At 38.5% G+C, this 11,766-nt stretch overlaps 1 protein-coding gene across 1 annotated transcript in view; it reads right to left on the reverse strand.

Annotated features, from left to right (window-relative positions):
• Nucleotides 1-583: 583 nt before the first annotated feature.
• The window catches only part of LOC122548897 (valosin containing protein), a 78,526-nt gene continuing 67,343 nt past the window's right edge, over nucleotides 584-11,766 (reverse strand). The window contains exons 15-17 of the mRNA XM_043687839.1: nucleotides 6,426-6,581; nucleotides 6,159-6,313; nucleotides 584-1,119 (exon numbers count right to left, since the gene is read on the reverse strand). Coding sequence (XP_043543774.1) covers nucleotides 1,014-1,119; nucleotides 6,159-6,313; nucleotides 6,426-6,581 — 417 coding nt within the window. The 3' untranslated portion in view covers nucleotides 584-1,013. The remainder of the gene's footprint in view (nucleotides 1,120-6,158; nucleotides 6,314-6,425; nucleotides 6,582-11,766) is intronic.

Here is an 11,766-nt window from a genome sequence, read left to right on the forward strand (position 1 = left end):
ATTTCAGTGAAACATTAACAAAACCAGCTAAAAGGCTCATCTCTGGTGCAAACTAAATTATTCCAAAAAATGGGAATGCAAATGGAATCCAGATTAAGATTTTGCATTTTCATGTAATAAATCAATTGAATAATTCTTAGATTCTATTAGTGTCTTTTAAATGAAAAATCTTAATTCAGACATTGGCAATTGTTTCAATGGAGTTTACCAGACTACTGCATACCAAACTAGTTTTATTTGCAAATAAATAGATAAATTCTGCTAATTTAAGTAATTTGATAAAATATTGTAAATAACCACACAATGGTTTAAAAATAGATTTTGTTAATAAATATTATCATCTGTTCTGCTTAGCATGTTAAGCATGCAATAGAGAATTAAATGTATTTTTACTATACCACAAAATCTCTCCCAATTCTTTTGCAGTTTAAGAGCCATTAATGGCTACTGCTCCATTAGAGGTCAAAAGTAATACTCTACACAAGATCAAAAATTATAACCACTGGACAAAATCATTTTATGAACCAATTGGATACCTTACCCTGAAAATGCAGTATAAAATTCAGGCAACACACAATTCTTATTAGAGGTGCAACAATTCAGATTTTATTATCAGTTCATATTAAGATCCTTAACATCTCTTCAAACTTATACATTTATCATGTCACCTACTGAAATAAAAAAAATGAAGTTCCATAAGCATTGTGTTTTTTTTTCAGGCTACAGTTATACTCACTGCAAAAGCTGCTTCATCAATTTGAACAGAAGTTTCCCAGAAGGTAGTCATTGACTACTCTGCAGTGATTTAACAGTTAACTTCACATCCAACATCAAGAATAGGTTCATTAGAAGAAACCCCTGTAACCAGATTATTGAAAGCTGCACATGCTTCTCTGACTGGACTGAAGGGGTGGGATGGGAGTGGGGGAGGTTTGGGGGTGAGGGAAGAGCAACAGTCCAAGAAATGGAAATTGTACAACTTGGCCTGGTAAAATTTGGTCCACAATGTATGTTTAACCATACAGATCATCATCATTGTCTTCACTGAACATGTTTCCTCCACTTCCTCCTCCAGTTCCTTGGCTTGGTCCTGCACCAGCTTGACTACTAGATGGGAATCTGAAAGTAGTAGAGGCAATGTAAACTTAATGTCAAAATCTATTTTAGTACCAAAAAATACTGCAACGGATCGATGCTACTCATATCTACTTGATAAAATTACAGGTAAATTAGGATTTGGTATGATTTTAATTTACCCAAAACAAACATTGCTACATTTAAACTAAAAACTACAGACAGACAGGCTGAGTTAGTGGACAAAAAAAACTTGGTAGGTGGAAAATAATGTAAGATTTCCCAGCAAAAATAGGGGAGCTGAATATTACTTAAAATTGAGAGAGACTGTAGAAAGCTATGAAACTGGCAGATTTTGGGAACCTTGGAATTTGTTTCAAAGGGAATGAAATGTAAAGGTAGGCAGGTTTTGCTAAAACTACATGTAGCATTAGTCCTACCTGGAATACTGTGAACAGTTTTGGGTCTGTTACCTGGAGAAAAATACATTAGTATTGGAGGCAACCCAAAAAAAGTACACTGGGTTGATACCAGGTACGGAGGGACTGTCTTAAGAGGACAGATCAAGTAGATTGGGCCTGTACTTGTAATGGAGAAGAATGAGAGGTGACTTTATTGAAACATACAAGATTGTTAGAAGACTTGATGAGATTGTCTAGGAACAGTGAGCATAATATCAGAATGCGGGGAGAGATGAGCAAGGTCTTCTCTCAGAGGGCAGTGACCTGTGAAATTCTTTACCACGGAATGTTGTTGAGGCTGGGTCATTAAGTATTTTCAAGGCGGAAATCGACAGATATTTAGTCAGTAAGGGGTATCAAGGATTATGGAAAAATGGCAGGAAAACACAGTTGAGGATTATCAAATCAGCTGTGATCTCACTGAATAGCAGAGCAAATTTGATGCGCTGAATGACCTCTTTCTGCTCCCGTGTCTTACAGGCTTAAGTGAGGAGGATCTGAAAAGCATTGCTTCAGTATGTATGTGGTTTAGGCCGATTCAGTGCTGGCTTCTGGGAAATAGATAATTATCTGAACAGAAAAATGTATTGAAACAGGTTGACAAGGGAAAGATTTGCAGGGTTATAGACAAACAGTCAAAAGAAAAAACATGCAATGCTTTGAGGAAAGTGTGGGTTAGTGAGACTCGGCAAGTTGCTCTTGCACAGAAGTTACACTGGCACAACGGATCAAATAGCTTTTTTCCGTGCTGTAACCATTCTATGTTTCTAACATACTCCCGGCACCTTTGACTGCAGGTAAGCAAAGCCACACAAGCACATTTCATTGATTTGTTATTTGAACCCCATATCAAGACCACCCAGTTAAGAGATCTCCTCTCAACAACTATCCTGCCAAGCCCCTCTTCTGATTACTTCACAATCTCTGAAAGATCCCAATGGTAGGACAAATTCATTACCTGATGGTGCAGTAGTCTACTCCCTGACTAAATTCACTTTGGGTGTTTTATTTAATTCTCTCTCAGGGATTGCGTCACTGGCAAGACTAGCATTGATTACCCATCTTCAACTGCTCTTTACTGTATGGCTTATGAAGGTTAATTCAGAAGGCAGCTAAGGGCATTCCTGCAGTCTGGAGCGATACATAAGCCAAACCAGGTAAGGATAAGAGATTACCTTCCAGAAAAGACATGAGTGAACCAGAGAGGTATTTACAACAATTGACAATGGTTACATGATCAAAGAAATCTGAAATAAAGATAGAAATTGCTAGAAAAATTCAGGTCAGTGACCCTTCGTTAGGAAATTCAGAGGGTCAGATTAATGGTTCTGAGATGTGCATTTGAATCCTGTTAAGACAGGTGGTGAAATTGACTTCAACAACAATCTGGAATTAAAAGCCAATTGCGATCATGTAACAAACAAAAAACAAAACTGGAGAATTTCAGCAGCTGTGGTGGCAGTTGAGAGAAACCAAAGTTAATGCGTTGGGCCTTGAAGTAGAGTCAGAAATTTACTGTCATGGGGAGATTCAAATGCACATCCAGAGAACCATTAGTCTGTGACGAGATTTATAGTGCAGTGACATTACCATAAATCCACTGCCTCTTCCCTCTCTCCCACCACAAAGGTGGACTCCAAATCCCATTGCATTAGGTCAAACATTGGTAAGAAAAAGGTGCTGATTATCATCCACTGTTAACTAATGAATCAGAATGTCTTCATGATGAGCTTTACTTGGAAGTACCAATGAGGATAGCAAGGACCCAGAATGTACATGGGACGAAGGATTTCAAGAACCATCAACAAGTGTAGTTCAGTAACAACCACTAATGGCAAAGCTGGCTGAAACCTGAAGAACATTGTTGCTAGACTGCACCTGTGGCAGGTAAACAAAATTACCATGAAGGAAAAGCGTATTAAACTACAACCTTAATTCTACATGTCATAGGTTTCGTCTCTCGAAGAGAGTAAAAGTTGCGATAGTCTTACCAAACGACAGGGCTGCTCTCTCATTAGACAGAGGTGACTAGTGGAGATCCAACCTGAGGGTCACCATGCCTCAGGCAAAGGGAGAGGTTGAGAAGAATCCTTCATGGTAATCTTGACCAGTGTGGAAATTGAAACCAATGGAGATGACTAGTAGCAGTGACCATCACACACCATGGAAACAAAATTCTGGCCTCACAATGAGCCAGAAAAAAATCTACTGAATCAAAACTAGGAATCTATGATTTAGGTCAATGACCAACAGCATAATTCTAATTTTATTGTAATCTGTAACCTCATGACCCTCAACCGATAATCAAGCCAGGGGTTCGATGAGGACTGCAGGCCAAGTAATCCTGGAAGTGGTCAAAAGATACCCAAAAATGAAGTACAACATGAAGAAGCAACAAAAATCAATACATGCTAATCATACAACAGACTTAGACAAGTAATTCCACAACCAACAAAATCAGGTCAACACATCAAGCCATGAAAGATGGATGACAACAAACTAACTAACTTCATGTAGTTTGAAATCTACTTTGTCCCCACTTTTAAAACTAGCATAGCATGGATTTTTGATCTGATCTCCATCCATACGGAGTTTTAAATTTTCAAATTAAGAACACTAGATGTTGTTTTGAGACCACACTTTAATATTACAGCTTCTGCCTTTTTCCCCATCCAAAAGAAAATTCTCAAAATTTAGTTCCTAACCTTGATCACACTACAATCAAGCTTCCATAACTAATCAAATGGAATTATTGCTTTTTTTTTTAAAACAAAAAAGTGCTTCAAGGAGATGCAAACACATGAATAAGGAACTAGAGCTGGCCACTCGACACTTCGAGCTTGCTCTGCCATTCAATAAGATCGTGGCTGGTCTGATTTTAATCTCGACTCTACAATCTGTACATCTGATAATCTTTCATCATCTTGGTAATCAAGAGTCTATCTACTCTACCTTAAAATTATTTAAAGATTTTACATCCAGCGCCTTTTGAGGAAGGGAACTCCGAAGACTCAGTTTTAAATGGACTCTCCCTTATTTTTAAACTATCACTCGTAGTTCTAGATTCTTCCACAAGAGGAAACATCCTTTCAACATCCACTCGATTCGTCCATTCAGGATCTTATATAGGTAGTCCATGGGCTACGAACATGTTCTGTTCTGTAGTTCGTATGCAAATCAATTTGTATGCAAGTTGGAACACAATGCAGAACAGCAGATGTCTCTAAGTACAAGAAATGTTCTTATGTCAGATCTTTAAAATTACAAATATTGCGACTGCGTTAATAAGTACAAGCTTTCAAAGTTGGATGTTCGTTAATCAGGTATTCTCAATATGTTTTAGTTAAGTCACCTATGATTCATCTAAACGCAAAAAGATACAAGCTAAACAAGCTAGGCTTTCTACATAAGGCAATCTGCTCGTGATTCACAGTCTGAACCTTTTTCTATTTATCATCTTCCATTTCCCGAACTCTCCCTCAAGTCATTCCAATAGTTGAAAGTATAATGTACTGTAGGTATTGCCACTGGTCCCAGATGCATTTAAATAGAACTGTTCCCTCTTTTCACAGAATTGGTGTCAATGAATAAATCTTTTAGCCATGCATTTAAGATTCTAATCTACTTATAGGTATGTCCCTTGGTCTGTTCCAACATTTACTAAGACCATAGCTGATCTAAATGAAGCAGTGACAGGAGGTCACTGGGAGATTCAGGGAGCAGGTAGGGCCTATTTATTATGGCATTGATTGGGTCACAATCTACATGAAGAAATCTTAAAATTGCACTGTAAGTAGAATCACAAACATTGAATGCAAGGAAAAAAACATCAACGTTTTCCAAAGAATCAACAATGGAAATTAAAGTTATTTGTTCAACAAAAGCAAACCAGCATACAAGTAGTTTATTTTTGTCATGCATGACCATCACCTACATAGGGTGAGGCTGAAGAGGCGAGGGCTGTTTTCCCTGGAGCATCAAGGGCTGAGGGTGACCTTATAGAGGTTTCTAAAATATAAGGAGCATGATTAGGGTAAATAGACAAGGTACTTTCCCTGGGGTGGAAGGGTCCAGAATTAGAGGGCGGTGCGTGTATGGAATGAGCTGCCAGAAGTAGTGGAGTCGGCTGGTACAATTACAACATTTAAAAAGCTTCTGGATGGGTATATGAATAGGATGGGTTTAGAAGGATATGGCCCAAGTGCTGGAAAACGGGACTAGATTAATTTAAAATATCTGGTCGGTGTGGTCTGAAGGGTCTGTTTCCATGCTGTACATATCTATGACTCTATATAACTACATCATTTGTAGATTTGTAAAAAGCTTTTACTGTGCACCAGGGGAGTTTCTTACATTCTGGATCAGTGGTGCTGGAAGAGCACAGCAATTCAGGCAGCATCCGACGAGCAGCAAAATCGACCTTTCGGGCAAAAGCCCTTCATTCCTGATGAAGGGCTTTTGCCCGAAACGTCGATTTTGCTGCTCGTCGGATGCTGCCTGAATTGCTGTGCTCTTCCAGCACCACTGATCCAGAATCTGGTTTCCAGCATCTGCAGTCATTGTTTTTACCCCGGAGTTTCTTACATGCCATACCTCAAGCAAAAAGAATACAAAAATACTTGCCTGAAACTGCCAAATCCACGACTCTGCTGCAGTGTTTGTGCAAACATTTCATATTTTCGAATATCATTATCACTGACAGATCGGCGTGCATAGCGCATAGCTTCCTCAAAATGGTCCTTTCGTATTTCAGGAACTGGATCATCTTCTTCAACCTCCTGCATTTAAAGCCATTATGTATTTTAATCAGTCACTAACAGGTTTGGAATAAATAAAAGCAGATATTTAATATTTCATTAGTACAGTGGTTACTGATAACGGAGCACCTACCATAGCTGAAGGATTGCCTTGTCTTTCACGTTCTCGTCTGATTTCACTTTCAATCGATTCTCTGATTGCAAGTTTACAGGCTCGCTGACAGATTTCAGTCAAATCAGCTCCAGAAAATCCATTGGTGGTCTTAGCCAAATACTCCAAGTCAACTTCCTACAAAGTGACATTCATGGGACATTACAGCATGAACAAAATTGCCATGAATGCAAATAACTGCAAAGCTAATGATATAGTTTGGCAAATGAACACAGAATTTAGATCCCCAAATAAAGATGAAGTTCCTACATCAACAAGCATCTCAAAATAATCCTAGTTAAGGTTCAGTTTCTTAGTTAACACTTGCAAGTTGATAAGCTAAAAGCTCAATAGAATGCATTTCTCAATAATGAAATACCAGTAATCATATCTTAAAAATGACCATTATATGCTCACAATTTCCTCATACCCGATGCACTTTATTTGGGAAAAAAAAACTTAAGCAAGAATAGCCTTAAAGCACATGCACTATTAAAAGTTGAAATCCATGTACCACAAACAGGATGGCAAGGTGACGTATCAAACATCTGCTATTAAAAAAAATTCTGAAAACCAGGATCATGAAAATCTATATAGATACATGAGAGGTCTGACATTTTGGCGAAAAGAAGTATTTCTTCGAAAAGCATCTTAATGAGGTACATAGGCCCATGGGTGTGGGAGGACTAGCACACAAATCACAGTGGCAAGGAGGTTGGTAAGAAGATAAAAGATACTGTGCAAATCAAATACAGTAACTCCGGTTTATTTCTAGAGGGATTGAACTGAAAAGCAGAGAAGTTATGCCAAACTTCTTGTACATTGATTAGCCAAACAGTTAGTGAAGGGAGCAAGAAAAAAAAAGTAGTCAACAACACCGAGAGTAGTCAAGAGGGGGATCCCAAGGCAGAACAGTCTGATTTCATAGGGGACTGACCACCTTCTGACATCACAAAGGAGAACAGGTAGTTAATTCATTGGTGGGTATTTTGCTCAGTTACATTTTAAAACTTGGATGATTTTAGCAAATGTAAATTGCTGGTAGAAGAATATTAACTATTAGCTTATTAGACAAACTGCTGAGTATTGCTTATATCTCAAAAAGAAATTGTAACTGTGTTAGAACTAAGGAAGAGATTCGGCTAAGAGAGCAAGAGCAGTTAAGGGCAAATTAGAATGCAACATCTCAAAAGGCAATCATTTCTGAATTGTCACCTGTGTCATGAGCAATTGGACACAGGATAAATAAGTTCAGAGATAAATGCATGACAAAGACGAGAGAGAAATGGATTTCAGTTCATGGCACTGACTTCAATACTGGGGAAAACATGAGTTCTGTACCACTGGATCAGTTTTTAAATCGGTGTTGGGACCAGTACTCTTATGAATTGTATAACTAGGACTATAAGAGGAAGTGTGGTAAATCAAAGAGAAACCAGATAATAGAACTGGGTTGTAATTTGGGCAATGATACAGGAAAGGACAGGAGATCGAGCACAAATTTAACAGCGTAGCAGCAAATAACATCAGACATTGCAAAAATGGTAAAAACAAACAACAGAATTAAAGGTTCTGCATTTGAACATATGCAGCACTTATAACAAAACTGGTGAATTGTTAGCATAGTTAGAAATAAGCATGTATAACCTGAGAGCACAGCTGGGTCCTAAATACTGGGGAGAGTTGACATTTCAAAAAGACAAGAAGCAAGGAAAAGATGAGACAGATTATCAACTCAGGATATCATTAGTAGTAGTGAGTGATGATCTTAGCTCAAAATAGCAATACGTAGAATCAGATGGAGAATAAGAAATAGAAAAGTAATAAGACACTTGTGAGATTAGTCTATAAGCCCTCAGATGTGAGCGACATTAACAGGACAGACTATACAGGAACAAATGGGGTGGGCAAGAAAGGAACTGCAAGAATCATGAGTGACTTTAATCCACATGTAGACTACACAAATTAGATTGGAAAAGGCAACCTAAAAAATGAGTAATAAAAACAGAAGTTGCTGGAAAAACTCAGTAGGACTGGCAGCATATGTGAAGAGAAATCAGTTAGCATTCTGGGTCCGGTGACCCTTACTTCGAATTGAGCTATTCCAGCAACGTCTGTTTCTGTTTTATAGCATTCACAGTTCTTTCAGTTTCTAAGAAATGAGTTGATGAAGAGTTTCAAAGACAAGTTCTTTGATTATATGCGCTACCAATCAGGGAGCAGATTTTTCTAGAGACATGAAAGCAAGCAAATAGAAGAATCAAGAACAATATGGTAAAGGAGCCTCTAGGCAACAGCAACCAAAACAATCGCAGACTTATATGCTCAGCTTGAAGAGTTATTGTAAAGTCGCTGTTTTAGACCAACATTCACTATAATCGCATAAAAGCTCAGCTGGTCAAAGTCAACTGGGAACCTATGTTAAAAGGTAGTATAGTGGAAGTGCATCGGCAGACTTTTAAGAAGGTATTTACTAAGTGAAGATTTATCCTCTGGAGAAAGAAATACTTGGAGGCATCTGTCGAAATCTAATCTTTAAAAAGGAAGTATCAAATTGAAAGGTACATTGCAATTTATCAAAGATTAGTGGTAGATTTCAAGGACTAGGAAAAAAGTCAGAAAGGGAAAAAAAAAATCAAGCTTCTCCTCTTCAAGCTGAAGATTTTAAAAAAGGAAGAAAATAGACAGGGAAAGCTAGGTTGTAATATAAAGAGAGAACAAGAGCTTCTAAAAGCATTTAAATAGGAAAAGAATCAAAGCCATGTTGAAAGAAAATTTGAGGAATTAACAATGCAAAATAGGAAACAGTGGAGGCTTTGAACATTTATTTTATACCTGTGTTCAGAAAAGGTGACTTGGAAAACTTCCCAGACACTTGAAAATGAACAGATGAAAAAAAAAATGGCATGAACTTAAAATGATCACCAACAGCAGGAAAAACATGGAAGTCTACTAGACTGGAAGTCTGACAAGCCCCAAGACCAGCCCCATTGTAGGGGCTTAGAATTGAATAGAGATAATACAGCATTGTTTATAATCATCCAAAATTCATTGGATTCTGGAAGGATTCCATCAGTTTGGTAAATTGCTAATGTCATATTAATAAAGAAAGGAGGGAGGCAAAAAGCATGAACCAATAAGTTGGTTATCCGAACATCTGTCTTAGGGAAAAAAAACAAAAGAACCACAGATGCTGAGAATCAGAAACAAAACAGAAATTGCTGGAAAAGCTTAGCAGCTCTGTGGAAAGAAAGCAGAGTTAATGCTCTGAAGGGTCACTGGACCAGAAACATTAACTCTTGACAGATGCCGCCAGACTAGATGAGATTTTCCAGCAGTACGTCTTAGTGAAGTGGCTAGAATCTATTATCAGAGGTCCCACAGGATACTTAGAAAAGCAATGCGATCAGCAGACCAAAATGGTTTTGTGAAGGAGAAATGATGTTTAACTAACAATGAGGTTTTTCTTTGAGGATGTATCAAGCAAGTTGGATAAAGGGGAACCTGTAGATGCAGTGCACTTGGACTGCCAAAAGATACTGATAAGGTGCCAAATTAACAGTTACTGGACAAAATGGAAGTTCCTGGTGCAAGGGGCAAACATTTTGGTATTTGAAGTATAATGTCAAAAAATGGTTGAAAAGCAGTACTATATTTAAGTTGAAAGAGATTGCATAACTGAGATACAGAGGGACATAGATGTCCTGTTACACAACACAATAGTTTGCAGATATAGCAAGTGATTAGGTAGACAAATCGAATAATCTTGTTTATATTCTATCCTTCTTTCAACAAAAATAGGGAATTATTATTGCAGCTATATAGGACATGGAGAGACCACATCTAGCATACTGGTATATAATTTTGGCTTGAAATTGTGTTGCTGGAAAAGCGCAGCAGGTCAGGCAGCATCCAAGGAACAGGAGAATCAACGTTTCGGGCATATAGAAAATGTCAATTCTCCTGTTCCTTGGATGCTGCCTGATCTGCTGCGCTTTTCCAGCAACACATTTTCAGCTCTGATCTCCAGCATCTGCAGCCCTCACTTTCCCTCTATAATTTTGGTTCCATATTTGACAAAGGCCATAAGATGTGGGAGCAAAGATGGGCAATTGAGTCTGCTCCACCATTGAAGAGATCATAGCTGAACAGATAACATTCAGCTCCACTTTGCTGTCTTATCCTTATATTGCTCGATTGCCTGACTGATTAAAAACCTGTTTATCTCAGCCTTAAACATACTTACGGATGTAATCTTGACAGCCCTTTACTTGACAACAGAGTAATCACTTGCCCCATCCAGATTATTAATACTAATTGCAGGGAATAGTAGCCCCAACATTGGCATTCCACCAGTTACAGATGGCATCCTGAAAATGCTTCTTTTATCTCAAAACTCTGTTCTATTAGTTAGCAAATTCTCTGTGTGCTAATTTACGATCCCCATGATGAGGGTTATCTTATTAAGACAGCTTATGTTTGGTACCTTATTGAACACTTTTTGGAAATCTGATGATGCAAACATCTATTAATTTCCCTTTATCTATCCCACTTGTTACACCCTCAAAGAATTCTAATGAACTGATCAGGTACAATTTCCCCTTCATGAAACCATGCTGACCAGACTTTACAATATTATGCATTTTTAAATTCTTCACTACAGGTAGTTCTTCTATAACTCGATGGGCGCGTTCTTGTGCGACCCCACGCTATATAAAAATTGCATAATAAAAAATAGTACTTAGTGTTGACAATGCAATTGTGTTACAGCCACATGTTTTAAAAATTCATGCTTTAGAAACGGTGCTCCCTATTTGTCAATGTTATAGCCAATTTGCATTGATGAAACACCAATTTGCATTGGTGGAATGTTCCTCCTGCAGGATGTTTGAGGTAGGGGTGACCACCGATACTCCTGCCGACTTCGTCTGCAGGAAATGCAGTCAGATCCTGATCCTCACCGAACGGGTTAGGGAACTGGAACTGGAGTTGGATGAACTGAGGATTATTCGAGAGGCTGAGAGGGTGATTGATAGAAGCTACAGGGACATAGTAACGCCGGAGAACAGAGGTAGCTGGGTAACAGTTAGAGGTGGGAAGGGGAAGAAGCAGGCAGTGCAGGGTTCCCCTGTGGCCGTTCCCCTAAAAAATAAATATACAGCTTTGGAAACTGTTGGGGGGGACAGCGTTGCAGGTGTAAGCTGCAGTGAAGGGGTCTGTGGCACTGAGACTCAGAAGGGAAAGGGGGAGAGGAGGAGAGCGCTAGTTATAGGGGACTCTCTAGTTAGAGGGACGGACAGGCGGTTCTGTGGACATGGGCAAG

The sequence above is a fragment of the Chiloscyllium plagiosum genome, chromosome 1, assembly GCF_004010195.1.
Source record: "Chiloscyllium plagiosum isolate BGI_BamShark_2017 chromosome 1, ASM401019v2, whole genome shotgun sequence".
Lineage (NCBI taxonomy): Eukaryota > Metazoa > Chordata > Chondrichthyes > Orectolobiformes > Hemiscylliidae > Chiloscyllium > Chiloscyllium plagiosum.